At 46.6% G+C, this 27212-nt stretch overlaps 1 protein-coding gene across 2 annotated transcripts; it reads left to right on the forward strand.

The window, feature by feature from the left end:
* Positions 1 to 22: 22 nt before the first annotated feature.
* On the forward strand, positions 23 to 25123 carry SCOC (short coiled-coil protein). 2 transcript variants are annotated; one of them, XM_040418476.1, is made up of 4 exons: positions 23 to 172; positions 3307 to 3378; positions 5577 to 5660; positions 24344 to 25123. In XM_040418476.1, the coding sequence occupies exons 1-4, from the start codon at positions 40 to 42 to the stop codon at positions 24484 to 24486; spliced, it is 432 nt and encodes a 143-aa protein (XP_040274410.1). In that variant the 5' UTR covers positions 23 to 39; the 3' UTR covers positions 24487 to 25123. The 2 variants fall into 2 exon arrangements, with proteins under 2 accessions (XP_040274410.1, XP_040274411.1); XM_040418477.1 differs by having other exon boundaries at positions 25 to 168; positions 24344 to 24486.
* The last annotated feature ends 2089 nt before the right edge of the window (positions 25124 to 27212 follow it).

Below are 27212 nucleotides of genomic sequence, written 5' to 3' on the forward strand. Positions count from 1 at the left end.
AGAGTCGTAAGGCTTGTTTATTCGATAGTAATTGCGGGTATGGGCACGTCAGTACGCTGGGGGGCACGTCTGGCCAGTTCTGCCCTGTGTCGCAGAGGAGGGTCCAGGGGAGTGGACAGCTGTGTATGTGTGTACATCAGACGAGGCAGCGGACAGCGCCCGGCCCGGGTAGGTGAGTCCCTGGAAGCTGTCTGTACCTGTGGTTTACCTCTGGTCTTTTCCATCACTTGTTATAATAAGGCAGCCCATCTGCATGGAACATTAAGGGGTACTCTGAGCAGCTGAGCCCCACATTCCCAATGTTGGGGGGGCCCCATCTTGTATTGCTGCAACTCCACTCCTATTCAAGTGAATTCGGCAGTATGACCCCAGATGGAGTCTTCTAGAGGCCAGGTGTCGGACCCCCATAGGTCTGATACTGAAGACTTATCTGGAGGATGGGTCATCAGTATCTAAGTCCTGGAACCCCTACCTATAGGAATGAATGGATCCGCATCTATTCTGCCAAAATGTGGATCGGACGATACGGTCGTGGGAATGTACCCCACATCTGCAGCGTGTCAGTTCATGCTGTGTTGTCGGATTAGATCCTCTCCAGTTATTCCTGAAGGATGGGGTACTTACTGTATAGCAAGCATGGCCAACCTGTGGCTCTGCAGCTGTTGTAAAACTACAACTCCCACCATGCCCTGCTGTAGGCTGATAGCTGTAGACTATCTGGGCATGATGGGAGTTGTAGTTTTGCAACAGCTGGAGAGCCTCAGGTTGGCCATCCCTGCTATATAGCATTAATGCTTGTGCTATGTTTCTGAATGCCTGCAAGATTTTTAATATTATTTATATTTCCTCATCATAACTGTTTGCTGTCAGTGAATAGGAACAATATGGTTTAAATCCTAGAACAAAAAAAAACCTCTCATCAGAGACTAGTTCCTGTGGATAGAGAAGGCCTCGGTGGCAAATGGATGTGACTCCTGGCAGTGGTTTGCTCGGGGAGGGCACAGCCAGCCAGCCATTTCCCATGCTGTGCCCGCAGCAGAAGTGATGTAGTATACATGTCACTGGTTACATAACGGGGCCTCATGTAGAGGACCGCTTCTATATCTACTATAGACAGGGGTTGTCTTTATGAGACAGACCCTTCAGTACTGACAGTTCACTATCTTTGTATCCAGTCTAGACAGTCCCTGACTAAACACATCAGCTGCACCGCTCTCTCTCTCGTGTGTAGAGGGTTTGTCACAGTGTATCACTGCATGCACAGTATTCAAGCCTAGGCGAATAATTTCGGATGAGCTAAAGGATCTGCTAAACATCAGAATTCAGTGTTAGTACTTCATTATCAGTTTTTTAAGTCTCACACGCATTGCCTAAAGCCTGGGCCCCCATGACAACACTTCCAGCTTTGTTATTAAGATATTATCTAAATCCTCATCCCCTCAATTAGCCACGTTCTTGCTACCCTGAATTTTGGCAGTTATGTGCATATATATCTGTGGACATTGACGTATATATTGATTTGGGTCCTTACAAGGTCCATCTGATAAGACACATGTCATTTAGGACTTATGGTACAGACACATAGAACAGTTTTCAGGAGCCATATACCTAGTGATGGGATTGGGTCTCAGGCGATTTCACTTGGGGCCTCGCTATATACACCACTCCGCATAGATTTATAACAGTGTTTGGAAGGGACTGCATCCGTAAATGGGAATAATTGCCAGAAGCTCTGCTAATATCAATGTGGCTGGGGCGCTCGTTAATGGAGCTCCATTTTTACTTTGGCCTTCATCTTCCGCTAAATGACTTCCTGCACTGGTACCACGCGCATCAGGTGAATGTCGGCAGAACCCGCTGATTCCCAAGGGCCCAAGAATATGCGGCAGATGCTGGAGGAGAGAAGGATCGGGCAGTAAGGCTACATGCACACGACAGTGGGGGAAAAATGGACACGCTGTCAACTTTTAACTTTTTTTTTTTTCCCCCCAACCATTTGTGCATTCATTTTCTGTCTGTTTTGAATCACTAATTTCCCTTTCTTTTTCGGCTGTTTTCTTTTCTTCTTTTTATTATTATTATTTTTTTTAATCCGCAAACTTGCAGTGCCCTCATAATGCCCCCAGTATGCTTTTTAAAAATAAATAAAAAAAAAACTCATTCACTTGCACATGTGGGGACTGGAGGCTGCAGGATGTCCTCACACTGAGCGCAGGTCCTGCCGCATCCAGTGAGGGGCGAGTGTCCCTGCTCAGGCAAGTGGTTGAGGCTTTTTTTTTTTTTTTCCCACTGTATGGCTTTTTTTCCCCCTCCTGTACCCCTTTTTAACCCCCATTAGTGCACTCCTGTCTAAACGGCTGTGGTCCCATTGGGATCTGTCTGGTCATGAATACTGCCAAAAAAACAGGAATTGTCCTAGTTTTTGAAGACCGCTATTCACTGACTGTTATAAACAAAATGGCTGCGTGAATAGCCCCATTGACCTCAATTGGTTCTTTATGTACCAGCCGTCACACACAGCCATTTTTCAGGATTGTGTGAATTTGCACACTGCTGTGATTAGTTCTCTCAAAGCGGTCGTCCCGGATTAGAAAAAGATGGCTGCTTTATTCCTAAAACAGCCCCACAGCTGGCATTACAGCTCAGCCCCTTCTACGTCAATAGCATACTCAGCCCATGGACAGGTGTAGGGCTGTTTTTATTTTTTTTGTGTTTATTTTTATATTTTTTCAAATAAAGCAGCTATGTTTTTCTAATCCTGGACAACCCCTTTAAAGTGGTATTCCCACCACACCCAGAATATCTGCAGGATATGCCACGGCGGTGTCAAGAATGACTCTGCCTGTAACCACCACATCCAAGCGGTGAATGAGTGGGGAGGTGGGAGCTACAGAAACCGCTCAGGACACCTTCTTACTCCTTTAGGATTTTCCGCCATGGATTTGTGTGGATTTTATCTCCGCTGTAGAAATGAGCAAATCAATTTGTCCAAGCAAGATTGTGTCCCCGAAGCTGAGGACAGGGCGAGACATCTCGGAAAGCCCTGACAATCTCGCACCTGCACCGCTGCTCTGGGTGGCACTGACTGCGCATGTGCTGCTACACTTCTAGGTAGTGGTGTGTGACCAGCAGCTACTCTGGGAGTGACTGAAGGCCTTCATTATGCCCACTATATGCAAGGCCTATTGTCCTTCTGGATAATGCACTATTATTGACGTAGTTCTGGGGCACCTCGCCTTCTCTATATGCCGGGATCGTTCTGCTTTCATCTATACCTGCCGATATATACCATTTCTTATTTTATAGAGTTTAGCTCATCGCAGTTACAGTTGACGCCGCAAGACTTGCCTTCAGCCATGATGAATTCCGACATGGATGGTACGTGACAATAATCCTTGCTTATTACCTGGTAATTTGGTAAATTGGATAGAAGTAGGTGAGGATACCGCCAAGCTTTTACATCTGCAGATTGTCATTTTCTGTTTGTCTTTTTTCTTTGTACTAATTCGTTTTCTTCTGGTCTTACTGGTTTCAGATGGAGATTTATGTGGTACATTATTTATGCCGTTTTTTTGTTCTGGTCATTTTGTAATATTTACTGTTCTGTAATAAGTGTTTTTTGACCATGGTGGATACGATGTGGGGTGGTTGGGTCATATTTTTATTATAATGTAAATAATTGCCCATTGATAACTATATTAAAGGGGTTTTCCAGGCTCCTGATATTGATGACACCAGTGATCCCCACTGAACTGCTGTTCCCTGCAGCCTCTGGCGCTAAAACTTGAGCTGTGAGTGGAGCCGGAAGCACGGCTCCATTCAAAGTATAGTGGCCGTGTCGGGTACTGCAGCTCTGCTCCCATTCACTTCAATCGGAGCTGGGCTGCACAGCCAGTACACTTTGAATGGAGCCGTGCTTCCTGCTCCATTCACAGCGCAAGTTCAGCTGATCGGTGGGGGTGCAGGGTGTTAGACCCTCACCAGTCAGATTTTAATGATCTATCCTTAGGATAGGTAATCAATATCAGGAGCCTGGAAAACCTCTTTCCCCACACTGATTACTAGGGTTGTCCCGATACCGATACTAGTATCGGTATCGGGACCGATTCCGAGTTTTCTCGGCGGTACTCAGCCGCCAATACCCCGCCCCGATACATAAATAGAATACTATGGGCGTAACTATGGGCGGGGCCCCGCCGCTCACCGAAGTATTTATAAACGTGAATCCTTATCCTGTTGTTAAGTTGAACTAACGCTGCCCTCTCCCATGTCCCCCCTGTATCCCCACAGCACTTACTTAAGCTTCCATAGCAGGCAGAGCAGACGGCAGCAGTAACGTCACTCACTGACGTAGAGCGCCTGCTCCGCCCACTTTATGAGTGAAGCAGGCGGAGCAGGCGCGCGACGTCAGTGAGTGACGTTACTGGTGCCGTCCGCTCTGCCTGCTATGGAAGCTTAAGTAAGTGCTGTGGAGATACAGGGGGATACAGGGGAACATGAGAGAGGGCAGCGTTAGTTCAACTTAACAACAGGATAAGGATTCACGTTTATAAATACTTCGGTGAGCGGCGGGGCCCGGTGTATTGGGGGACACTGTTATGAGGGGGATCTGTGGATGACATATAGCAGTGTCAGCCACAGATCCTCCCCATAACAGTTCCATCCACAGATCCCCTATAACAGCACCATCCACAGATCCCCCACCAAATAACAATGCCATCCTCAGATCCCCCCACCCCATAACAATGCCATCCACAGATATCCCACCCCATAGCAGTACCATCCACAGATCCCCCATAACAGTGCCATCCACAGATCCCCCATAACAGTGCCATCCACAGATCCCCCATAACAGTGCCATCCACAGATCCCCCATAACAGTGCCATCCACAGATCCCCCATAACAGTGCCATCCACAGATCCCCATAACAGTGCCATCCACAGATCCCCCATAACAGCACCATCCACAGATCCCCATAACAGCGCCATCCACAGATCCCCATAACAGCGCCATCCACAGATCCCCCATAACAGCGCCATCCACAGATCCCCCATAACAGCGCCATCCACAGATCCCCCATAACAGCGCCATCCACAGATCCCCCATAACAGTGCCATCCACAGATCCCCCATAACAGTGCCATCCACAGATCCCCCATAACAGTGCCATCCACAGATCCCCCATAACAGTGCCATCCACAGATCCCCCATAACAGTGCCATCCACAGATCCCCCATAACAGTGCCATCCACAGATCCCCCATAACAGTGCCATCCACAGATCCCCATAACAGTGCCATCCACAGATCCCCCACATGACAGTGCGTCATCCACAGATCCACAGATCCCCCAAAACGGTCACATGACATTTAAAAAAAGTATCGGTATTCGGTATCGGTGACTACTTGAAAAAAAGTATCGGTACTTGTACTCGGTCCTAAAAAAGTGGTATCGGGACAACCCTACTGATTACTAAAACATTTCCAGACATAATCAAGTAGACAAACGGATAAAAAAAAAGTAAAAAAAAAAAAAGAGAATAATTTAATAGTAAGTGAATTTATTCCCTATGTTTAGTGCTGGAAGTAGAAAATCAGGTCGAACTGGAAGAAAAGACGCGGCTCATTAACCAGGTTTTGGAACTTCAGCATACATTAGAAGGTAAAATGTTTTAAAAATGTATTTAATTTGTATGTATGTAGCCATCGAGGGGCATTTATCAAGGCATTTCCGCCAGTGTTGTGGTGTAAATACGTTGCAGATTATGGCACATGCCATATGTGCACCCATAATTGCGACTTTTTAGGCTTCTCGGCACTTTTTGGAAGTGGTGTGAAAAGGGGGCGTGGCTTCATGACGCCAACCCCCCCCCCCAACAACCACCACCTTCCCCGGATTTACTATAACTCGCCAGAAACCATGCTCAACGGCTGCAATGCGATCGGCTGCACGGGATTGCAAGGCACAATTATGCCTGAGGTCCGGTCAAAATGGTGTTTGCGGCATTTTGTTTGGACTGGACTGCAGGCATAATGTGCCTTGCGATCCTGTGCAGCCGATCGCATTGCAGCCGTTGAGCATGGTTATGGTGCCAATCACAGACCACTACGCCCCCTCCGGCCCCACAATATAGTTAGCTGGCCGCAATGCGGTGCAGTTAATCCTGGACAGAATCAGGCCGGAACGCACTGCCTGGTGTGAACGAGGCCTTAATGTGATCACCGCAATTAGTTTAGTGCACACTCTTGCTCTTAGCACATGACAACCTGTACCTCTAAGTGGTTTAGGCAAACTAGCTGCTGATGTGGCATGGAAAGGAACCCCCCTCACCTTCCCAGTTTGACAACACATGCAGAAAGGGGGGTCCTCTGAGGGATGCTGGCAGAGTTGAGAGTTCTATCAATGCCCCTGGCTCTGTAACGGCTCTGTAACTGCTCCTCCCCCCAAACCGGAGACATGACAGAACCCCTCCAGCTCTGTAATTTCTTCTTCCCCACGCTGTCACTACACCACGCCCCCCCCCCCGCTCTGTCACCGCCGATGCGTCACTGCTCTACGCCCACTGCTCGGTCACCGCCGCTCCACGCCCCCAGCTCGTCCCCGATCCACTGCTCTGGTAAACAAAGCCTTCTCACCCCTGCTACTTGCCCGCAGCAGGGATAAGCTACTGAACAAACTACCTGCCCGGCGCCCGGAACTCCATGTCCCGGGCGTTGGGCGATACGATTTCCACACCCCTGGCCTTTTTATGACACAAAACAAAAGGTAGCGGTCAGACATCATTGGAAAATTGTTTATGATCCTTAACATTCGCTGTCTTCGTCCACATCACTAGCTGATTTTTATTTTTTTCCATGTGGGGTGTGAAGACTTTTCATTCCAGACATAAACACTTTTTGACCAGCTAGTAAGCAAAAGTCATTCACCATACAGCCATGTATACTGCCAACTCATCACCTTCTGTACTGATTAAAGGGGTTTTCCAAGTGCTTCATTTTTAATATTGACAAATTATCGTGAGAATTAGGTCTTCAAGGTCAGATTGGCGGAGATCTGACTCCTGGCACACCCACCTATCAGCTCTTGTTCTGGTCAGGAGATATAAAGGGATTTTTCAAGTGTTTAATACTGATGACCCATCCTCTCTATAGGTCATCAGTCTGACACCAGGCACCAGCGCCAGTCAGCTGTTTGAATAGGCTGCAGCGCTCTGCTGAGCTCTGCAACCTCCTAGAAGCTTACTAAGCACAGCACTCCATCAGATAGTGGCTGTGCTTGGTATTGCAGCTCAGACCCATTCACTTAAATGGGACTGAGCTGTGCCTAGGTCATATGATTAATGTAAGTGACATCAACAGCACAGGCTGTTCAAACAGCTGATCAGCAAGAGTGCTGGGAGTCGGACCCCTCATGATCCGATACTGATGACCTATTCTGAGCATAGCTCATCAGTATTAAAATCTCGGAAAACCTCCCAGACATTGGAAATCTTCTTCTCCCCCCTCACCTGAGGAGTGGTTTGACGAAATTGCCTTGTATCAGAGGTTGGAAGATCTCATTTGTATTACGCCCTCAGACACCACACGCTATGTACAGACTTGGGGCCCCTGGGAAGTCTTTCGTTCCTCAGACACATTTCGTGATGCGCAAGTTTAACCGCTTTAGCAGAAATTATACCCTTTCCCCTCCTTTCCTCCCCCCTAATCCCTTGTCTAATGTCTTGTCTGTCTATGTTACTGAAATTTTACATGTCCATTTAGATACGTCTCACTCATATTCTTCCATGAGCTAAGCTATGTGATAACGGGTGTATACCCAACACAATTCTGTGGACATTATGTTTAAATTGATAACATTTTTTGAATGTGCATTTGTCTCTATTTTGGTTGTACCAGAAAAATTTCAATAAAACTTAAATTTGAAAAAATCTCGGAAAACCTTTTAACTCTTAGGATACTGGAGCTTTTTCGTTTTTGCATTTAAAACGATTTGATACATATGCAAATTAACCTGAGATGAGTCCTGTCCCTGAGATGAGTCAGGGACAGGACTCATCTCGGGTTAATTTGCATATGTATCAATTCGTTTTTTTTACACAATAAAAGCACACAGAGCTATGGGAACTTGGTATTGCGGATGTGCTAGCGGCCATCTAGCAACCCATGTCCTCAGCTCTATACACAAAATCCCGGTGACAGGTTCTCTTTAACCACCAACATGTTCTCATTGAGGAGAGCACGGCTTTCTCCTTTTCTTAGTGGTTGCCTTACCAGGGATCTAGGGAGGCCTCTCTGATTTTTGCATACTGTGCCACACACCACAGTACCTCTGCAAGCTAGAGACTGGAACAGTGGTAGACTCGTGTAGTAATTATCCACGTAGAGATGGTAACCCTTATCCAGCAGTGGGCGCAGTAAGTCCCACACTATCTTCCCACTAACTCGTAGGACGGGGGGGACATTCTGGGGGTTCAATCCGGGTGTCCCTCACTTCGTAAACCCGGAACTTGTGAGTGTACCCAGAGCTACTCTCACAGATTTTATACATTTTTATGCCATACCTTGCCCACTTGCTGGGCAGGTACTGGCGGAATCTTTTTCTGGGGTGTACACTTCTGAAAACTTTGCGTTGAAGTGGTCAAGGATGGGCCTAATTTTGTACAGACGGTCAAATGCGGCTTCATTCTGGGGTGGGCACTGCATCATCGTTGTAATGCAAAAATGTCAGGATTCCTTGGAATCGATTGCGGGCCATGGCACTACTGTAAATTGGAGTGTGGTACAAGACATCCACACTCCAATACTGAGTAATCTTAGTTTTTTTTTTAACAACGCCCATATGCAACAGGAGCCCCCAAAAGGTCATCATCTCTGCTGCATTTACTGGGGTCCAACCTAGGGGTCTAGCATAGGGAAATGTGGGGTTCTGGGAAAAAAATTGCTGGGCGTATAAATTTGTTTGGGTTACCATGAAATTTATTAAATCTTCAGAGAAAAAGATTTTAAAAAATTCAATTTCAGTGAAGCCCGCACTATCTGAATTCCTGAGCTGCCCACAAACTCAGGAATTTGGGGCTGATAATCGTCAGGGGGTGCGGTCCATATGGGGTCACTCTGGGAGGCTGTCTCCGCTGCTACCATGGGGTGCTTTAGAGGGTCCCTCATCACATGATGATGATGAGGAGTAGAGGGAAGTGGCATCCTCTTCTCCCTCACTGGTCGACTCAGTATCAGAGGAAAGATATGCGTATGCCTCTTCAGCTGAGTAAACTCGTTGGGACGGACGGGCCATTTTTATTTTATTGGGGTGTAATGTGTGAAATGTGTAAAACTTTATTTAGTGTGAGGTGTGTATGAGGTGGTTTCACACGTGAAGGGGCTTGTAATAAATTGGAAAATAAATTTAGGAGAAAAAAAGAACAAAAATTAGAAGAAAGAAAATTCTTTTCTGCACAAAAAAAAAAAAAGAAACTACTGATCGGTGCTCAGTGGTTGCAAAATGCACACGTGCAAATGGTACGTTCGTGCAAAATCCTAAACTGACACTAACTAAAATTGATTTTTTTTATATAAAAAAATAAATAATAATATATACAGTACAGACCAAAAGTTTGGACTCACCTTCTCATTCAAAGAGTTTTCTTTATTTTCATGACTATGAAAATTGTAGATTCACACTGAAGGCATCAAAACTATGAATGAACACATGTGGAATTATATACATAACAAACAAGTGTGAAACAACTGAAAATATGTCATATTCTAGGTTCTTCAAAGTAGCCACCTTTTGCTTTGATTACTGCTTTGCACACTCTTGGCATTCTCTTGATGAGCTTCAAGGGGTAGTCCCCTGGAATGGTTTTTACTTCACAGGTGTGCCCTGTCAGGTTTAATAAGTGGGATTTCTTGCCTTATAAATGGGGTTGGGACCATCAGTTGCGTTGAGGAGAAGTCAGGTGGATACACAGCTGATAGTCCTACTGAATAGACTGTTAGAATTTGTATTATGGCAAGAAAAAAAGCAGCTAAAGAAAAACGAGTGGCCATCATTACTTTAAGAAATGAAGGTCAGTCAGTCAGCCGAAAAATTGGGAAAACTTTGAAAGTAAGGGCTATTTGACCATGAAGGAGAGTAATGGGGTGCTGCGGCAGATGACCTGGCCTCCACAGTCACCGGACCTGAACCCAATCGAGATGGTTTGGGGTGAGCTGGACCGCAGAGTGAAGGCAAAAGGGCCAACAAGTGCTAAGCATCTCTGGGAACTCCTTCAAACTGTTGGAAGACCATTTCAGGGGACAACCTCTTGAAGCTCATCAAGAGAATGCCAAGAGTGTGCAAAGCAGTAATCAAAGCAAAAGGTGGCTACTTTGAAGAACCTAGAATATGACATATTTTCAGTTGTTTCACACTTGTTTGTTATGTATATAATTCCACATGTGTTAATTCATAGTTTTGATGCCTTCATAGTCATGAAAATAAAGAAAACTCTTTGAATGAGAAGGTGTGTCCAAACTTTTGGTCTGTACTGTGTATATATGTGTGTGTGTGTGTGTGTGTGTGTGTGTGTATATGTATATATATATATATATATATATATATATATAACAACACAATGTAACTCCAAGTCAATCACACTTCTGTGAAATCAAACTGTCCACTTAGGAAGCAACACTGAGTGACAATCAATTTCACAGGCTGTTGTGCAAATGGGATAGACAACAGGTGGAAATTATAGGCAATTAGCAAGACACCCCCAATAAAGGAGTGGTTCTGCAGGTGGTGACCACAGACCACTTCTCAGTTCCTATGCTTCCTGGCTGATGTTTTGGTCACTTTTGAATGCTGGCGATGCTTTCACTCTAGTGGTAGCATGAGTTGGAGTCTACAACCCACACAAGTGGCTCAGGTAGTGCAGCTTATCCAGGATGGCACATCAATGCGAGCTGTGGCAAGAAGGTTTGCTGTGTGTGTCAGCGTAGTGTCCAGAGCATGGAGGCGGTACCAGGAGACAGGCCAGTACATCAGGAGACGTGGAGGAGGCCGTAGGAGGGCAACAACCCAGCAGCAGGACCGCTACCTCCGCCTTTGTGCAAGGAGGAACAGGAGGAGCACTGCCAGAGCCCTGCAAAATGACCTCCAGCAGGCCACAAATGTGCATGTCTGCTCAAAAAGTCAGAAACAGACTCCATGGGGGTGATATGAGGGCTTGACGTCCACAGGTGGGGGTTGTGCTTACAGCCCAACACCGTGCAGGACGTTTGGCATTTGCCAGAGAACACCAAGATTGGCAAATTCGCCACTGGCGCCCTGTGCTCTTCACAGATGACAGCAGGTTCACACTGAGCACATGTGACAGATGTGACAGAGTCTGGAAACGCCGTGGAGAACGTTCTGCTGCCTGCAACATCCTCCAGCATGACCGGTTTGGCATTGGGTCAGTAATGGTGTGGGGTGGCATTTCTTTGGAGGGCCGCACAGCCCTCCATGTGCTCGCCAGAGGTAGCCTGACTGCCATTAGGTACTGAGATGAGATCCTCAGACCCCTTGTGAGACCATATGCTGGTGCGGTTGGCCCTGGGTTCCTCCTAATGCAAGACAATGCTAGACCTCATGTGGCTGGAGTGTGTCAGCAGTTCCTGCAAGACGAAGGCATTGATGCTATGGACTGGCCCGCCCGTTCCCCAGACCTGAATCCAATTGAGCACATCTGGGACATCATGTCTCGCTCTATCCACCAACGTCACGTTCTACCACAGACTGTCCATGAGTTGGCAGATGCTTTAGTCCAGGTCTGGGAGGAGAACCCTCAGGAGACCGTCCGCCACCTCATCAGGAGCATGCACAGGTGTTGTAGGGAGGTCATACAGGCACGTGGAGGCCACACATACTACTGAGCCTCATTTTGACTTTTTTTAAGGACATTACATCAAAGTTGGATCAGCCTGTAGTGTGATTTTCCACTTTAATTTTCAGTGTGACTACAAATCCAGACCTCCATGGGTTGAAAAATTTGATTTCCATTTTTTTATTTTTGTGTGATTTTGTTGTCAGCACATTCAACTATGTAAAGAACAAAGTATTTCAGAAGAATATTTAATTAATTCAGATCTAGGATGTGTTATTTTTGTGTTCCCTTTATTTTTTTGAGCAGTGTGTGTGTGTGTGTGTATATATTCATATTATTTTTAATTTTTTTTTATATAAACCCCTAAATACAGTTTCTTCTTTTTGACCAAAAAAATTAACAGATGTGGGGGGAAAAAAAGCGCAAAAAATAATCCCCAGGTGCTGATCAGGCAGGTATGCACTGAACAGCACTTGACGGTCACAGCTCACAAGCAGAAAAAGTTGTGCAGACCTAGAAAATTGTAAAAAATAATAAAAAAACAAAAAAAAAGCACTGACCAAATGGTGTCCGTAAAAAAAAAACGAGGGGGGGGGGACAGGGAGTGTAGTTCAGGGATCTAGAACTGCTGCAAATGGGAAAAAAAATCTGTGCAGCAGTTCCAGATGTTCTTCTTTTCTTCTTCTTTACAGGAACAGTTGAAGTCGCAGTGGTGGTGCACCACAAGTCCCAGCAGCACAGAGGGGCACAGAACCTCTCTGCATGCAGTCACCAGCTAGAATGGCTGCATGCAGGGAAGTTCAGCCCTTGCCTGTGCAGCTGTAGCGCTGCCATTGGCTGGACACTAAACACTGGTATCTCCTGCCTGACCCAGGGGGGACAGGTGCTGACAAGTTCAGCACTAGTCACCCCTGTACAAACCCTGTTCCACCCCCCTGCAGCTTCCTGGATGAATGAAAAATCATCCGGAGCTGCGATTGGCCGGTCTGCAGAAATCGGCTAATCGCAGCGATCAATGTTGCGGGGGGGGGGGGGGGGCGGAAAAACCTCGCCATTTGCGACTAGACCCACCGCCGCAGCTCTGAATACAGCGGCGGGTCATCGGGGATGATAGTTCTCTGCCCCGCTGCCGATGTTCTTCTCAGCAGCACAGTGGAGGAGTCTCTCCCTCCCCCCTGTGCTGCTGCCGCCGCTGCCAATAAGAAGAGAGACCGGAGGAAGAGGGGAGGGGCTGTGGCCACTGCGCCACCAATGAAGATAACTGACCTGTTAATACAAATACAGGAGGCGGGGATTCCAGCACCCAACCTTTGACAGGGAGCTGCGATCAGCGGCAGTTAACCCTTCAGGTGCGATACCTGAGGGGTTAACTGCAGCGGATCGCAGCTCCCTGTCATAAAGGTCGGGTGCCGGCTATTTGATTCTGGCACCCGCCTCCTGTATTTGTATTAACAGGTCAGTTATTGTGGCGAAACCAACCTCGCCACTGTGTTTTGAAGGGGGCTGTTTGCCAGCCTCCTGCCCCAGGATTAAGGCCCATACTAACTTTGAAGGAGAAGACAGACCGGCCGCACAGCTTAAATCTGTGGAACTGTTTTGGGCAGGAAAGCCATGCTTGCGGCCGGCCAAATGTGCATTATGGGGATATGTGGGGTTTTGAGGTGTTTTCAGTGTTTTGGGAAAAATGTGTGTTTTCTGTCTGAGTGATTAAGTTAGCCCATTGCGTTTGGTAATTGTATTTTGCGGATTGCGTCTCAGACAATGCCACTGTGTTAGTTAATTGCGTCTCAGACAATGCTCATTGTATTTTGTTGATTGCGTTACAGACAGAGGGAAGGGGATTTTGTGTACAATTGCTGGGAGGGTTTTAATACTGTAAATGCATGTGATTGGCTAAAACGTAAACTGTCAGTCTTTTACAAGGGCCCCAGGGGGAGTGTCCCTTGCTAGGAGACCTGCATAAAAGGCTGAAAAATAACCCATTAAAGAGTTCCTGCTTTGCCCATTTTTGAAGTCTTGGATCATATTTGGGGGATGGGATAACTACACTCTTGGGATTGCTATATCATAATACTCCCCTGAGTATAAGCTCTTGTAAGAGCTTGTTCCTGGTTCCTGTCTCTGGATTTAGGAGAGGTTCACCCACTGGAGCCTTGTCGTAGGTCCAGGGTGGGTAGGAGACGGCGAGACCTCCACCAAGCTTCTGCGGTTCGTGGGGTCTGCAGTGCTGACGGTGTCAAGTGGAGTGCTTGGAGTCCTCTGGAAGCACTAGGAGCATCTATCAACGGAGGTACCCGGTCGGGGTGCTAGGCGTTCCGTTACATTGGTGGCAAGCAGTGGGATGGCGTCCTAGTGAGAGGAGAAGCAGCTCGGAGACACCATTCGTGGATTTACAAAATTGAGGGCAACGCTACTATCCGTACAGCGCCCCTGGCTACAGTAATATGGATGCCGTTGGTTCCTGCACAGCATTCCATGAGGAAGATCACCCGGATTACAGGGATGCCGAACGGAAAGGCGTATGGCACCAGGCCCTGGAGGACGTGCAGCGTCGGAGGGGTGAGAGTCTTCCCAGTGAGGAGCAGAGATTACGAATGCGATTGGCTCTGCGACTACCTCTACTGGGAGAGCAACCATTGACGGAGTGGGTGTCAGAGCTTGAGACACTGGTATGGCAGGAAACCTGGCTGGATGACGCTTACCCCAAGCACTATGGTGGGACACAGTACGACAGTCTCCATGGATGGAGGAGTATGCCAAGCCCGAAGGTGAGGAATATAATTGCCCTGGGTTATTGTGGGAGTCTTTTGAAGACATTGACTTTGGGAGCACAGAAGAATCTAGATTTTGGGACATTACTGACTACAGGGGGGACTTGCACAATTGGCCTACAAGTAGTGGGGTGAGGGCAGATCTGACCTTTCTGGTCCAAAGGGAGTGGGAGCTGGAGCAAGATTATCAACAGTTGTTTCGCTCCATTCAAGCCCAGCGCAAGATACAAGACAATTGGATACCAGGCCAAGACCTGCAGCCCTACCCCTGGCAAGTCACAGCTGAGGTATCCCCTACTTCCTCACCAACTGTGGAGGTAGGGGACTTCATAGACTGGTACTGGGAGGAACCCCAGTCGGCAGGTGGAGATGGGACTGTAGTCACTCCACCGGCCCAACAGGGTGGCTGGGGAGGCGGCCCAGATCATCAACTGCCACTGGGAGTACAGGGAGAGGAGATTGTCGGTCCCTCATCTCTGCAACAACCAGAATCACTGGTAGTGGAGACAGTCGGTCTCACTACCCAGCGGCAGTATACTCTACAGGGAGAGGAGACAGGAGACAGTCGGTCTCTCTTCCCAGTGGCAGGTAGCATCTCAGGGGGAGGAGATGGTCGGTTCCTCACTCCTGCAACAACCAGCATCACGGGTAGTGGAGACAGTCGGTCTCACTGCCCAGCGGCAGTGTACCTTGAAGGGAGAGGAGACAACCGGTCTCTCTCCCCAACCACAGGGGGACAGCACCCCTAACTCCGATGGTGCAGATGGGACCGCAGTCTCTGCACCAGGCCTACTGGGATGCTGGACGGCCGGTACGGATCCCCCACCAACCCTGAAGGAATGCCAGGAGGAGGAGGTAAACGATCCCTCCTCTCCACAGCTGATCCGCAACAAGGTCCTGGGGGCAGGATTCCCTGACCCCATCCCAGCGGAAGAGCTGGCATCTGGGCAGAGCGCAGTCGGCCTCTGCCCTCCCCTATCCTCTTGTCCAGAGGCTGACTCCCCACTGGCTACCCCAGCGGAAGAGCTGGCATCTAGGCAGAGCGCATTTGGCTACTGTCCACCAAGTACCTACAGCTCCAAGCTAGAGAACCACAAGGAAGCAAGGAGTAGCAGATGCCCACTCCACAGCTGGGGACATACAGAACAGAGTCAGGCCCCAAAATTCAACAGGTCCAGTATTGGGTTGTGGGTGGACTGCCAGACTAACTCCAGGTACTGACCGGCGTGAGGTCGGGTATCTGGCTAGTCTTCCCTGGGAGGGGGAGATGTGTGGCGAAACCAACCTCGCCACTGTGTTTTGGAGGGGGCTGTTTGCCTGCCTCCTGCCCCAGGATTATGGCCCATACTAACCTTGAAGGAGAAGACAGACCGGCCGCACAGCTTAAATCTGTGGAACTGTTTTGGGCAGGAAAGCCATGCTTGCGGCCGGCCAAATGTGACTTCCATGGAATTCGGGAACCCCTGCTCAGATCTGGGTGACTTTTGGATATGTTGTTCACCCAGATCAGAGCTATCCATGGATGTATACATTATGGGGATATGTGGGGTTTTAGAGGTGTTTTCTGTGTTTTGGGAAAAATGTGTGTTTTCTGTCTGAGTGATTAAGTTAGCCCATTACGTTTGGTAATTGTATTTTGTGGATTGCGTCTCAGACAATGCCAGTGTGTTAGTTAATTGCGTCTCAGACAATGCTCATTGTATTTTGTTGATTGCGTTACAGACAGAGGGAAGGGGATTTTGTGTACAATTGCTGGGAGGGTTTCAATACTGTAAATGCATGTGATTGGCTAAAATATAAACTGTCACAGTCTTTTACAAGGACCCCAGGGGGAGTGTCCCTTGCTAGGAGACCTGCATAAAAGGCTGAAAAATAACCCATTAAAGAGTTCCTGCTTTGCCCATTTATGAAGTCTTGGATCATGTTTGGGGGATGGGATAACTACACTCTTGGGGATTGCTATATCATAATACTCCCCTGAGTATAAGCTCTTGTAAGAGCTTGTTCCTGGTTCCTGTCTCTGGATTTAGGAGAGGTTCACCCACTGGATCCTTGTCGTAGGTCCACGGTGGGTAGGAGACGGCGAGACCTCAACCAAGCTTCGGCGGTTCGTGGGGTCTGCAGCGCTGACGGTGTCAAGTGGAGTGCTTGGAGTCCTCTGGAAGCACTAGGAGCACCTATCGACATAGGTACCCGGTCGGGGTGCTAGGCGTTCCGTTACAGTTATCTTCATTGGTGCCGCAGTGCCCCCCCCCCCCCAACACCCCAGTATAATAAACATTGGTGGCGCAGTGCCAATGAGGGTTAAAAAAAATAAAGAAATTAACTCACCTCCTCCAGTTGATCGCGCAGCTGCCGGTCTCCTGTTCCTTCTTCAGGACCTGTGGTGACGTCACTGAGCTCATCACATGGTCCATTACCATAGTGATGGATCATGTGATGTACCATGTGATGAACACAGTGATGTCACCACAGGTCCTTTGACAGGTCCTGAAGAAAGAACAGGAGACCGGCAGCTACGCGATCAATTGGAGGAGGTGAGTTCATATTATTATTATTTTTTTAACCCTCAATTGACCTTCTACTATGCATGCTGTATTAAAGAATGCTATTATTTTCCCTTATAACCATGTTATAAGGGAAAATAACACAGTGAATAGACTTTCATCCTAGCAACCATGTGTGAAAATCGCACCGCATCCGCACTTGCTTGCGGATGCTTGCGATTTTCACGCAGCCCCATTAACTTCTATGGGGCCTGCGTTGCGTGAAAAAAATGCACAACATAGAGCATGCTGCGATTTTCACGCAACGCACAAGTGATGCGTGAAAATCACCGCTCATGTGCACAGCCCCATAGAAGTGAATGGGTCCGGATTCAGTGCGGATGCAATGCGTTCACCTCACGCATTGCACCCGCGCAGAAATCTCGCCCATGTGAAAGGGGCCTAAGGGTGAATAGGACAAGGGTTCCAGCCCCTAAGGGGGCTAATAGTAAGTAAAAAAAACAAAACACAAACACTAAGGCTACTTTCACACCTATGGCCGTGTGATCCGGCGGGCAGTTCCGTCGTCGGAACTGCCTGCCGGATCCGCCGATCTGGATGTGACTGAAAGCATTTGTGAGACGCATCCGGATGCGGATCCATCTCACAAATGCATTGCAAAGACGGATCCGTCTCTCCGCTTGTCATGCAGACAGACGGATCCGTCTTGTATCTTTTTACACATTTTTACCAGTCTGCGCATGCACAGGACGGATCCGGCATTCCGGTATTTTGAATGACGGATCTGGCACTAATACATTCCTATGGGGAAAAATGCCGGATCCGGCATTCAGGCAAGTCTTCAGTTTTTTTTCGCCGGAGATAAAACCGTAGCATGCTACGGTTTTATCTTTTGCCTGATCAGTCATAATGACTGAACTGAAGACATCCTGATGCATCCTGAACCGATTACTATCCATTCAGAATGCATGGGGATAAAACTGATCAGTTCTTTTCCGGTATAGAGCCCCTAGGACGGAACTCATTGCCGGAAATGAAAAATGCTAGTGTGAAAGTACCCTAAAATATTAAGTTTAAATCCCCCCCCTTTCCCAATTTTACATATAAAATATATAAACAATAAATAAATAAACATATTGCATTGCATTGCTGCGTCCAAAAAGTCCAAACTTTTAAATTATTCAAAAATATCTCCTATGGGGTGAGCACCGTAACAGACATAAATAAATAAAAACCATGCGATTTGCAATTTTTTTGTCACCTTGTCACCCCAAAAAATAGGATAGGACTGTTCTATTATGGGCCGAACATTTCATAAAATGCAAAATGCACGCTGCTTTTTTTGCTGTTTTTTTTTTTGTTTTTTTTTTGCGTGGTATTGAGTATCGCAATACTTTTTTATGGTGGCGAAAGCGAATCAAAATTTTGGTATTGAAACAACCCTACGCGGATCTGATCGGCGTAGCGTTGTCACGATATCAAAATTTTGATTCGGTTTCGATTTGGCGACTAAAAATTTAATTTGGCTCCTAAATTTTTCATTTCAGGAGCCAATGGCTACTAAGTATTTTTTTTTAGTCTGGAGCACTGCCCCTAGGGAAGATGGCTGCCTGCCGGCCTGAGCAGCCATTGTAACCCAGTAAACGAGCGATTTCGCTCAGGGACTGGGTGAACACTGCTCCGTAGCTGTACTGCGCTGGTATTTTGTACCTAGTTCGCAGCACCGTACAGCTACGGCGCTGGTAGCGAACAGGTTAAAATCAATTACCGGCATCCTGATTGGTGGCAGAGGATGCTGGTAAGAAGCCCGAATCGTAAGCTAACGGGTTTTTCACCTCACTTGATCATGGCATTTAAAGGCTTTAATGATCACGTTATTGAAACAGCGGAGACCCGCCAGCCATGGCGTCTGCTGCATGTGTGAGCGGGCCACGTTTGTACATGTACGGTGCTGGTAGTGAAGGGGTTAATAGCATATTTTATAGGGCTCAACACTCTGTTTCTCTGTTAATTTTCTCACAGCCATATATCTAAAGAGGATGTGTCACTATAACAGACATTTATGGCATGGACACATCTTTTGGGAGCAGAGGGGAAAGCTCAGCTCCATAGACTTCTGTGGGGAGAGCCACAAATGTGTGTCAACCTCTGCCTGGATGTGGTGGCTGTTGCCTCCCTAGACGGTGAAGTTTACGGCTATATGTGGTGGCACGGTGGCTCAGTGGCTATCACTGGTCTCATACAGCGCTGGGGTCCTAGGTTCAAATATGATCAGGGACAACATCTGCATGGAGTTTGTGTTTTCTCCCCGTGTTTGCGTGGGTTTCTTCCCACCCTCCAAACACATACTGATAGATTGTGAGCCAGTGAGTGATAATGTCTGTAAAGTGCTGTGGAAAGCGTTATAGAATGTGTCGGCAGATGAGAACCATTTGGCCCATCTAGTCTGCCCAATATACTGAATACTATGAATAGCCCCTGGCCCTATCTTATATGAAGGATAGCCTTATGCCTATCCCATGCATGCTTAAACTCCTTCACTGTATTTGCAGCTACCACTTCTGCAGGAAGGCTATTCCATGCATCCACTACTCTCACAGTAAAGTAATACTTCCTGATATTACTTTTAAACCTTTGCCCCTCTAATTTAAAACTATGTCCTCTTGTAGCAGTTTTTCTTCTTTCAAATATTCTCTCCTCTTTTACCTTGTTGATTCCCTTTATGTATTTAAAAGCTTCTATCATATCCCCTCTGTCTCGTCTTTCTTCCAAGCTATACATGTTAAGGTCCTTTAATCTTTCCTGGTAAGTTTTATCCTGCAATCCATGTACCAGTTTAGTAGCTCTTCTCTGAACTCTCTCCAAAGTATCAATATCCTTCTGGAGATATGGTCTCCAGTACTGCGCACAATACTCCAAATTAGGTCTCACTAGTGCTCTGTAGAGCGGCATGAGCACCTCCCTCTTTCTACTGGTAATTCCTCTCCCTATACACTAGGGTTGTTGCGGGTATCGAAATTTCGATACCCAATCGATACTTTTGTCCCGGTATCGATACGATACCGGGATTTCCGTTTTTTCGATACTGGGCTGCGCTTCTGCGCAGTCTAGTATCTCTGAACATGAGCGCGCTGCTATCGGCGCGCTCATGTTCTCTCAGCAGCACGGGGAGAAGGAAGCTGTCCTCCCTCCCCCTGTGCTGCTGCCGCTGCCACCAATGAGAAGAGAGGGGCGGAGGAGGGGCGGCAATGAGAAGAGAGGGGCGGCAATGAGAAGAGAGGGGGTGGAGGAGGGGCGGCAATGAGAAGAGAGGGGCGGAGGAGGGGCGGGCGCACTGCGCCACCAATGATAGGATTACTATCGGAGCGATGGGAGGAGACATCAGCTTCACTAGTGGGCGTTCCTTTTCCCTGCGCTGCGATTGGACAGCGCTACAGCCAGGGAGAAGGAACGCCCACTAGTGAAGCTGATGTCTCCTCCCATCGCTCCGATAGTAATCAGCAGCATGTGGAGCAGGAGAGGAGACAGTAATGGGGCACTGCGGGCGAACGGAGCGGCGCCCAGGACTAAATGGTGAGTGCTGAGACATCGCTGGGCGCCGCTCTGTGTGGCCTAATAGTGAAAGTCTGGACTCATATACAGTAGTCAGTCTTTAACACATACAGGAGGCGGGTGCCGGCAGCAGAATCGCATTGCCGGCACCCTGCCCCTGACAGGGAGCTGCGATCAGCGGCAGTTAACTGCCGCTGATCTGCTAGTACCCGCCTCCTGTATAAAGGGGTAAAATCATTGGTGGTGCAGTGTGCCCCCCCCCCCCCCCCCAATCCCCCCATCCCATTAAAATCATTGGTGGCACAGTGCGCCGGCCCCTCTCAACCCTCCAGTATTAAAATCATTGGTGGCAGTGGCCACAGGGACCTCTCCACTCCCCCTCATTGGTGGTGCAGTGGCAGCTTCTGATCGGAGCCCCAGCTGTGTAAGCCTGGGGCTCCGATCGGTTACCATGGCAGCCAGGACGCTACAGAAGCCCTGGTTGCCATGGTAACATCCCTGATGCTGTGTGCACAAAGCACAGAGCAGCAGGGACAGTGTGGAGTCCTATTCACCCTGATAGAGATCTATCAGGGTGAATAGGAAAAGGGATGAAAGATCCCAGGTTCTAGCCCCTAAGGGGGGAAATAGTTATTAAATAAAAAGTGAAAAAAAAAAAAAACACTAAAATATGAAGTATAAATCACCCCCCTTTTCCCAATTTCACATATAAAATATATAAATAAACATATTACATCGCCACGTCAGAAAAGTCCAAACTATTAAAATATAAAAAAAAAATCTAGGTGGTGAATGCCGGAACAGAAAAAATAAAATAAAAACTGCGCGATTCGCCATTTTTAAAAATGAGGAATGCACGTGGCTTTTTTTGTTTATTTTTTTCGCGTGGTATCGAATGGTATCGAGTATCGCAATACTTTTTCATGGTATCGAAACCGAATCAAAAATTTGGTATCGCAACAACTCTACTATACACCCAAGCATTCTGCTAGCATTTCCTGCTGCTCTTTGACATTGTCTGCCTACCTTTTAAGTCTTCTGAAATAATGACCCCTAAATCCCTTTCCTCAGATACTGAGGTTAGGACTGTATCACTGATTTTATATTCTGCTCTTGGGTTTTTACGCCCCAGGTGCATTATCTTGCACTTATCAACATTAAATTTTAGTTGCCAGATTTTTGACCATTCCTCTAGTTTTCCTAAATCCTTTTCCATTTGGTGTATCCCTCCAGGAACATCAACCCTGTTACAAATCTTTGTGTCATCAGCAAAAAGACACACCTTACCAGCGAGGCCTTCTGCAATTTCGCTGATAAAGATATTAAACAATATGGGTCCCAGAACAGATCCCTGAGGTACCCCACTGGTAACAAGACCTTGGTCTGAATATACTCCATTGACTACAACCCTCTGTTGCCTGTCCCTCAGCCACTGCCTAATCCATTCAACAATATGGGAGTCCAAGCCCAAAGATTGCAATTTATTGATAAGTCTTCTATGTGGGACAGTATCAAAAGCCTTACTAAAGTCTAGATAAGTGATGTCTACTGCACCTCCACCATCTATTATTTTAGTCACCCCATCAAAAAAATCAATAAGATTAGTTTGACCTGATCTCCCTGAAGTAAACCCATGCTGTTTTTCATCTTTCAATCCATGGGATTTTAGATGTTCCACAATCCTCTCCTTAAAGAGGACCTTTCACCGATTATTACACTATGAACTAACTATACAGACATGTAGAGCGGCGCCCGGGGATCTCACTGCACTTACTATTATCCCCGGGCGCCGCTCCATTCTTCTGCTATGCCCTCCGGTATCTCCGTTCCCTAAGTTATGGTAGGCGGAATGTCTGCCCTTGTTCTTCTGTAGCGCTGGCCAATCGCATTGCAGAGCTCACAGCCTGGGAGAAAATAACCTCCCAGGCTGTGAGCTCTGCTCTGCGATTGGCCAGCGCTAGAGCAGAACAAGGGCAGACTCCGCCTACCATAACTTAGTGACTGGAATCTCCGCCTACTATAACTTAGTGAGCGGATATACCGGAGTGCATAGCGGGAGAACGGAGCGGCGCCCGGGGATAATAGTAAGTGCAGTGAGATCCCCGGGCGCCGCTCTACATGTCTGTATAGTTAGTTCATAGTGTTATAATCGGTGAAAGGTCCTCTTTAAGTATGGTTTCCATTAATTTCCCCACTATTGATGTCAGGCTTACTGGCCTATAGTTGCCTGATTCCTCCCTACTACCTTTCTTGTGAATGGGCACAACATTTGCTAATTTTCTAATCTTCTGGGACAACTCCTGTTGCCAGTGATTGGTTAAATAAATCTGTTAATGGTTTTGCTAGTTCACCGCTTAGCTCTTTTAATAGCTTTGGGTGTATCCCATCAGGCCCCTGTGACTTATTTGTATTGATTTTAGACAGCTGTAAAGACACATGCATCAAAAGATTCATTAGTCTTCTTTCCTAACTGAGGTCCTTTTCCTTCATTTTCCTTTGTAAAGACTGAACAGAAGTATTCATTGAGGCAGTCAGCTAGTTCTTTATCTTCTTCCATATACCTTCCTTCTTTTGTTTTTAATTTTAGTTTCCTTTTTTAATTTATGTATCTGAAGAATGCCTTATCGCCTTTTTTCCCTGACTGAGCTAATTTCTCTTCTGCCTGTGCTCTAGAAGCTCTTATAACTTGTTTGGCCTCTCTCTGCCTAATCTTATAAATTTGCCTGTCATCCTCGTTTTTGTTTTTTTTATAATTCCTAAATGCTATCTTTTTGTTTTTATAATTCCTAAATGCTATCTTTATGTTTTTAATGATTTTGGCCACTTCTGCTAATTACCACAGTGGTCTCTTCCTTTTTTGCTTTTACTGACAAGCCTAATGCAATTTTCTGTTGCCTTCAATAGTGCCACTTTTAAGTAGTCCCATGTCTCCTGGACTCCAATGAAACTGTTCCAATCTGATAGGGACTCTTATACCACTAATCTAATTTTAGAAAAGTCAGTTTTTCAAAAATCTAAAACTTTTGTTTTTGTGTGGTGTGACTCAGTCACTGTACTTATAGTAAACCACACTGACTGGTGATCACTAGATCCCAAGATTTCCCCTACAGTAATATCAGATACCAAATTCCCATTTGTGAATACTAAATCTAAAATGGCCTCCTTCCGGGTTGGCTCCTCCACTACTTGCTGTAGAGATAATCCCAGTAGGGAATTTAGAATATCTGTACTCCTGGCAGTTATATATGTCTGTATGCAGTATAAATGCTACGGATTTTCCCAAATGGTTTTTGTGCATTTGAGCAAATGTCTTGAGAAATGTTAGGTATCTTTTGTATCTTAAACAGGTAATCCCATCTTGACATTTATAGCATATCCACAGGACATCCCTAGAAGTGTCTGATATGTGTGGGTCCCACTTTGTGAGCTGCCTGTGCCACACCATTCACTCCTGTGAGAGTTCCAAAAATTGCTGAATAAATGCGCTCAGGAATTTTTGTCACTCCTATAAAAATGGAGAGAGCCTTGCATGCATGTCCACCTGTCCATCCTGTGTATGCCATTAATGTCGAGCTGGGAATCCCCATGTCTACGTATGTAGATGGGGTGTCGTTTTGTTAGGAGATGGCTCCATCATTCCCATATTTCCACTATTTTATTTCCAAACAGATCTCTCTGCTCGGGTTGATGCTGTAAAAGAGGAAAACCTAAAGCTGAAGTCAGAAAACCAAGTTCTTGGGCAGTATATTGAGAACCTCATGTCTGCATCCAGCGTCTTCCAGACAACAGACACTAAGAGCAAGCGGAAGTAATGGCCGATTGTGCCTGTATTGTCCTTGTTTCCACTGGTGTTTGTACCTGAATAGTGAATATGGGTCTAGTTAGCAGAGAACGTGCTTTCACTCAGCGAGCTGTAAACCTTCTGTACACATGGTGACTGCACGGACGACACTACTTTAATACACTGAGTAACAGGCATTCTGGATTAACCATACAATGTCAATGACTACACAGAGAAATCATTTAATTGGCTTTAAAAGACTCCACATCAGTAATTACCCTTGTTATATACAGAAGAAAGTGTTCTACAAATGCTGTGGTGTATTTTAAAGCCCCTGTATGTATAGCGGCTGCATCTATAGCAGAGTAGGGCTATACTTTTTTTTGCGTGATGTCTATATGTTCAGTATCTCTTACAAAATATCCATAGGCTATTCTATTGGACATGCCTGATCCATTTGCTCTATTAGGGGATGCGGAGTTGATGGAGGGGAGTCCCCCTCCTCTTCCCTCATTCTCCTCCCATAGTAGGAGCGGCCCTTTCTGGAGAACCCCAGCATGTCCTTGCATCATCATAATCATCCCTTCCAAGTTCTTCCTCCCTACAACATGGGACCCAGCTTGGACGAAAGCCTTTAAATGATACAGAAAGTATAGGTTACAGATGACCTACTTGTCGTGTAGTTTTCAACTTGTGAATACATACTCCTTATTTGGTTTTATGTTGCTTTTGTGTATTCATTTCTAAGCCACATTCACACTGCCCTATCTGTTTTGCTGTCCTCAAACCAGGGATCCTCAAGATGCAGACATCGGCCGCTGTTTTCACCATGCCTATTATTGCCCGCAAAATACACAAGACTAGGATATGTTCTGTCATTTGCGGCACCGATGCGGACTGCATGCAGATGACATATTTGTGCTGTCAAAAATTGCTGCAGCCCCTTAGAAATAAATGGATCCTGCGTGCAATCGGACCAAAAGTACGGTTGTGTGAATGAGGATTTATTTGGTGTCCTCTCCTGATGTTCGTCTGTACACTGCAGTCTCCATGTGCAGGAAAGCATTGTTACTTACATTGGAGACACTAGACATTTGAGCTGAGGGGACTAGTAGTTTGGCTTATGCCCTTGTGCGTACTTTTTCTTTATAACTGTGAAAATCTTCACAGAAATAATCCTGGAGCGCTCCCTGCAATGATGCCGGTGATCCTGGCATTGTCTGATAGTAGTCAGTAGGGGGCGCTGCTGGTCATAAGCTAGTAGATGGCTTCATGCCCAGCAACACCCCTAAAGATCAGTCCATTCATGATGTAAAGAGGAACCTCTGGAAGTCTTGTGTCATATGTGAATGATGCCTTTTATGGTCAGAACAGTATTCTCCCCAATATCTGCTTAGTCCCCCTCCCTTATTTATTGAACGATGTGTTTTCTTGTCCTGTCTGGCTGACGCCATGTTTACCAGGTAATGAGTACGGTGCAAGAGAATTCACATTGTGCCAGGAACACAGATCCACTAAAGCAGACACTTGTAAGTTTGACAGATCCGTCCGCAGCTCATTCCCTAGTTTTGGATTGCAGTAGAAACAAGTGAATGCCTCCTTGATACCCTCGGCAGGGTTCCTGCAGTGCCAATCACAGCTAACTATATCCACATAGAACATTGCTTTTCTGTAACGTGTATAAAGTGTCTTAGTGAGATCTAACACTGTAAGTTTACATCCTTAGTTATTCTAATTTATTCTGAAATAAAGTACTTGGTTATTTGATGCCACCTCTTGGTAACGTCTTTTCTTGAGAATCTCATTGAATGCATTTCACCCCTTCAACAGTTGACTGAGACAGAGGCTTGTTCATAGCTTCCCCCTCATTCTGCATGCACTTGCTGGCAACACAGACTGACCAACTGCATTTTCCAGCCACAGACCTGAATAATTATAACAAAGTGCAGCAGCCCATTGGAGTCTAAATGGGGAAAAAGTGTGATAGCTGCCTGAAGCTGTAAGGGTATGGGCACATAAGGTATTAGAAAATCTCATATGACTTGATTTTCTTACTTACCTTGACCCTTAAAGGGGTTCTCCTGGCTTTTTCATATTGATGACCTATCCTCAGGTTGGCGGGGGTCCGACACCCAGCACCCCCGCCAATTAGCTGTATGAGGAGACGGTGCGGTGTTTATGAAACAGCAGCAGCGAACAGGAAGAGAGAAGGGAAACGGCACGTGCACAATGCATGCGCCGTCACCTCATACAGCTGATCGGTGTCTGACCCCCGCCGATCAGTTATTGATGGCCTATCCTGAGGATAGGCCATCAATATGAAAAAGCCCAGAGAACCCCTTTAAAGGACTACTCTAGTCAAAAATGAAAAATCAGCTCTCACTTGGTATTTATGTCTTCCTAAGGCCTCATGCACACGACCGTTTTTGTGGTCTGCATCTGAGCCGCATTTTTTGCGGCTCGGGTGCGGACTCATTCACTTAAATGGGGCCGCAAAAGATGCGGACAGCACTCCGTGTGCTAGCCGCATCCGTTGCTCCGTTCCGTGGCCCCGCAAAAAAAAATATAGCATGTCCTATTCTTGTCCGTTTTGCAGACAAGAATAGGCATGTCTACAATGGGCCACCCGTTCCGTTTCACAAAGGCACACCAGCGGCTTCCGTTTTTTGTGGATCCGCGGTTTTTGGACCGCCAAAAACGGAACGGTCGTGTGCATGAGGCCTAACTTACATTGTTCAGGCTTTCTGCTCCCTTTTA

Source organism: Bufo bufo, chromosome 2, assembly GCF_905171765.1.
Source record: "Bufo bufo chromosome 2, aBufBuf1.1, whole genome shotgun sequence".
NCBI lineage: Eukaryota > Metazoa > Chordata > Amphibia > Anura > Bufonidae > Bufo > Bufo bufo.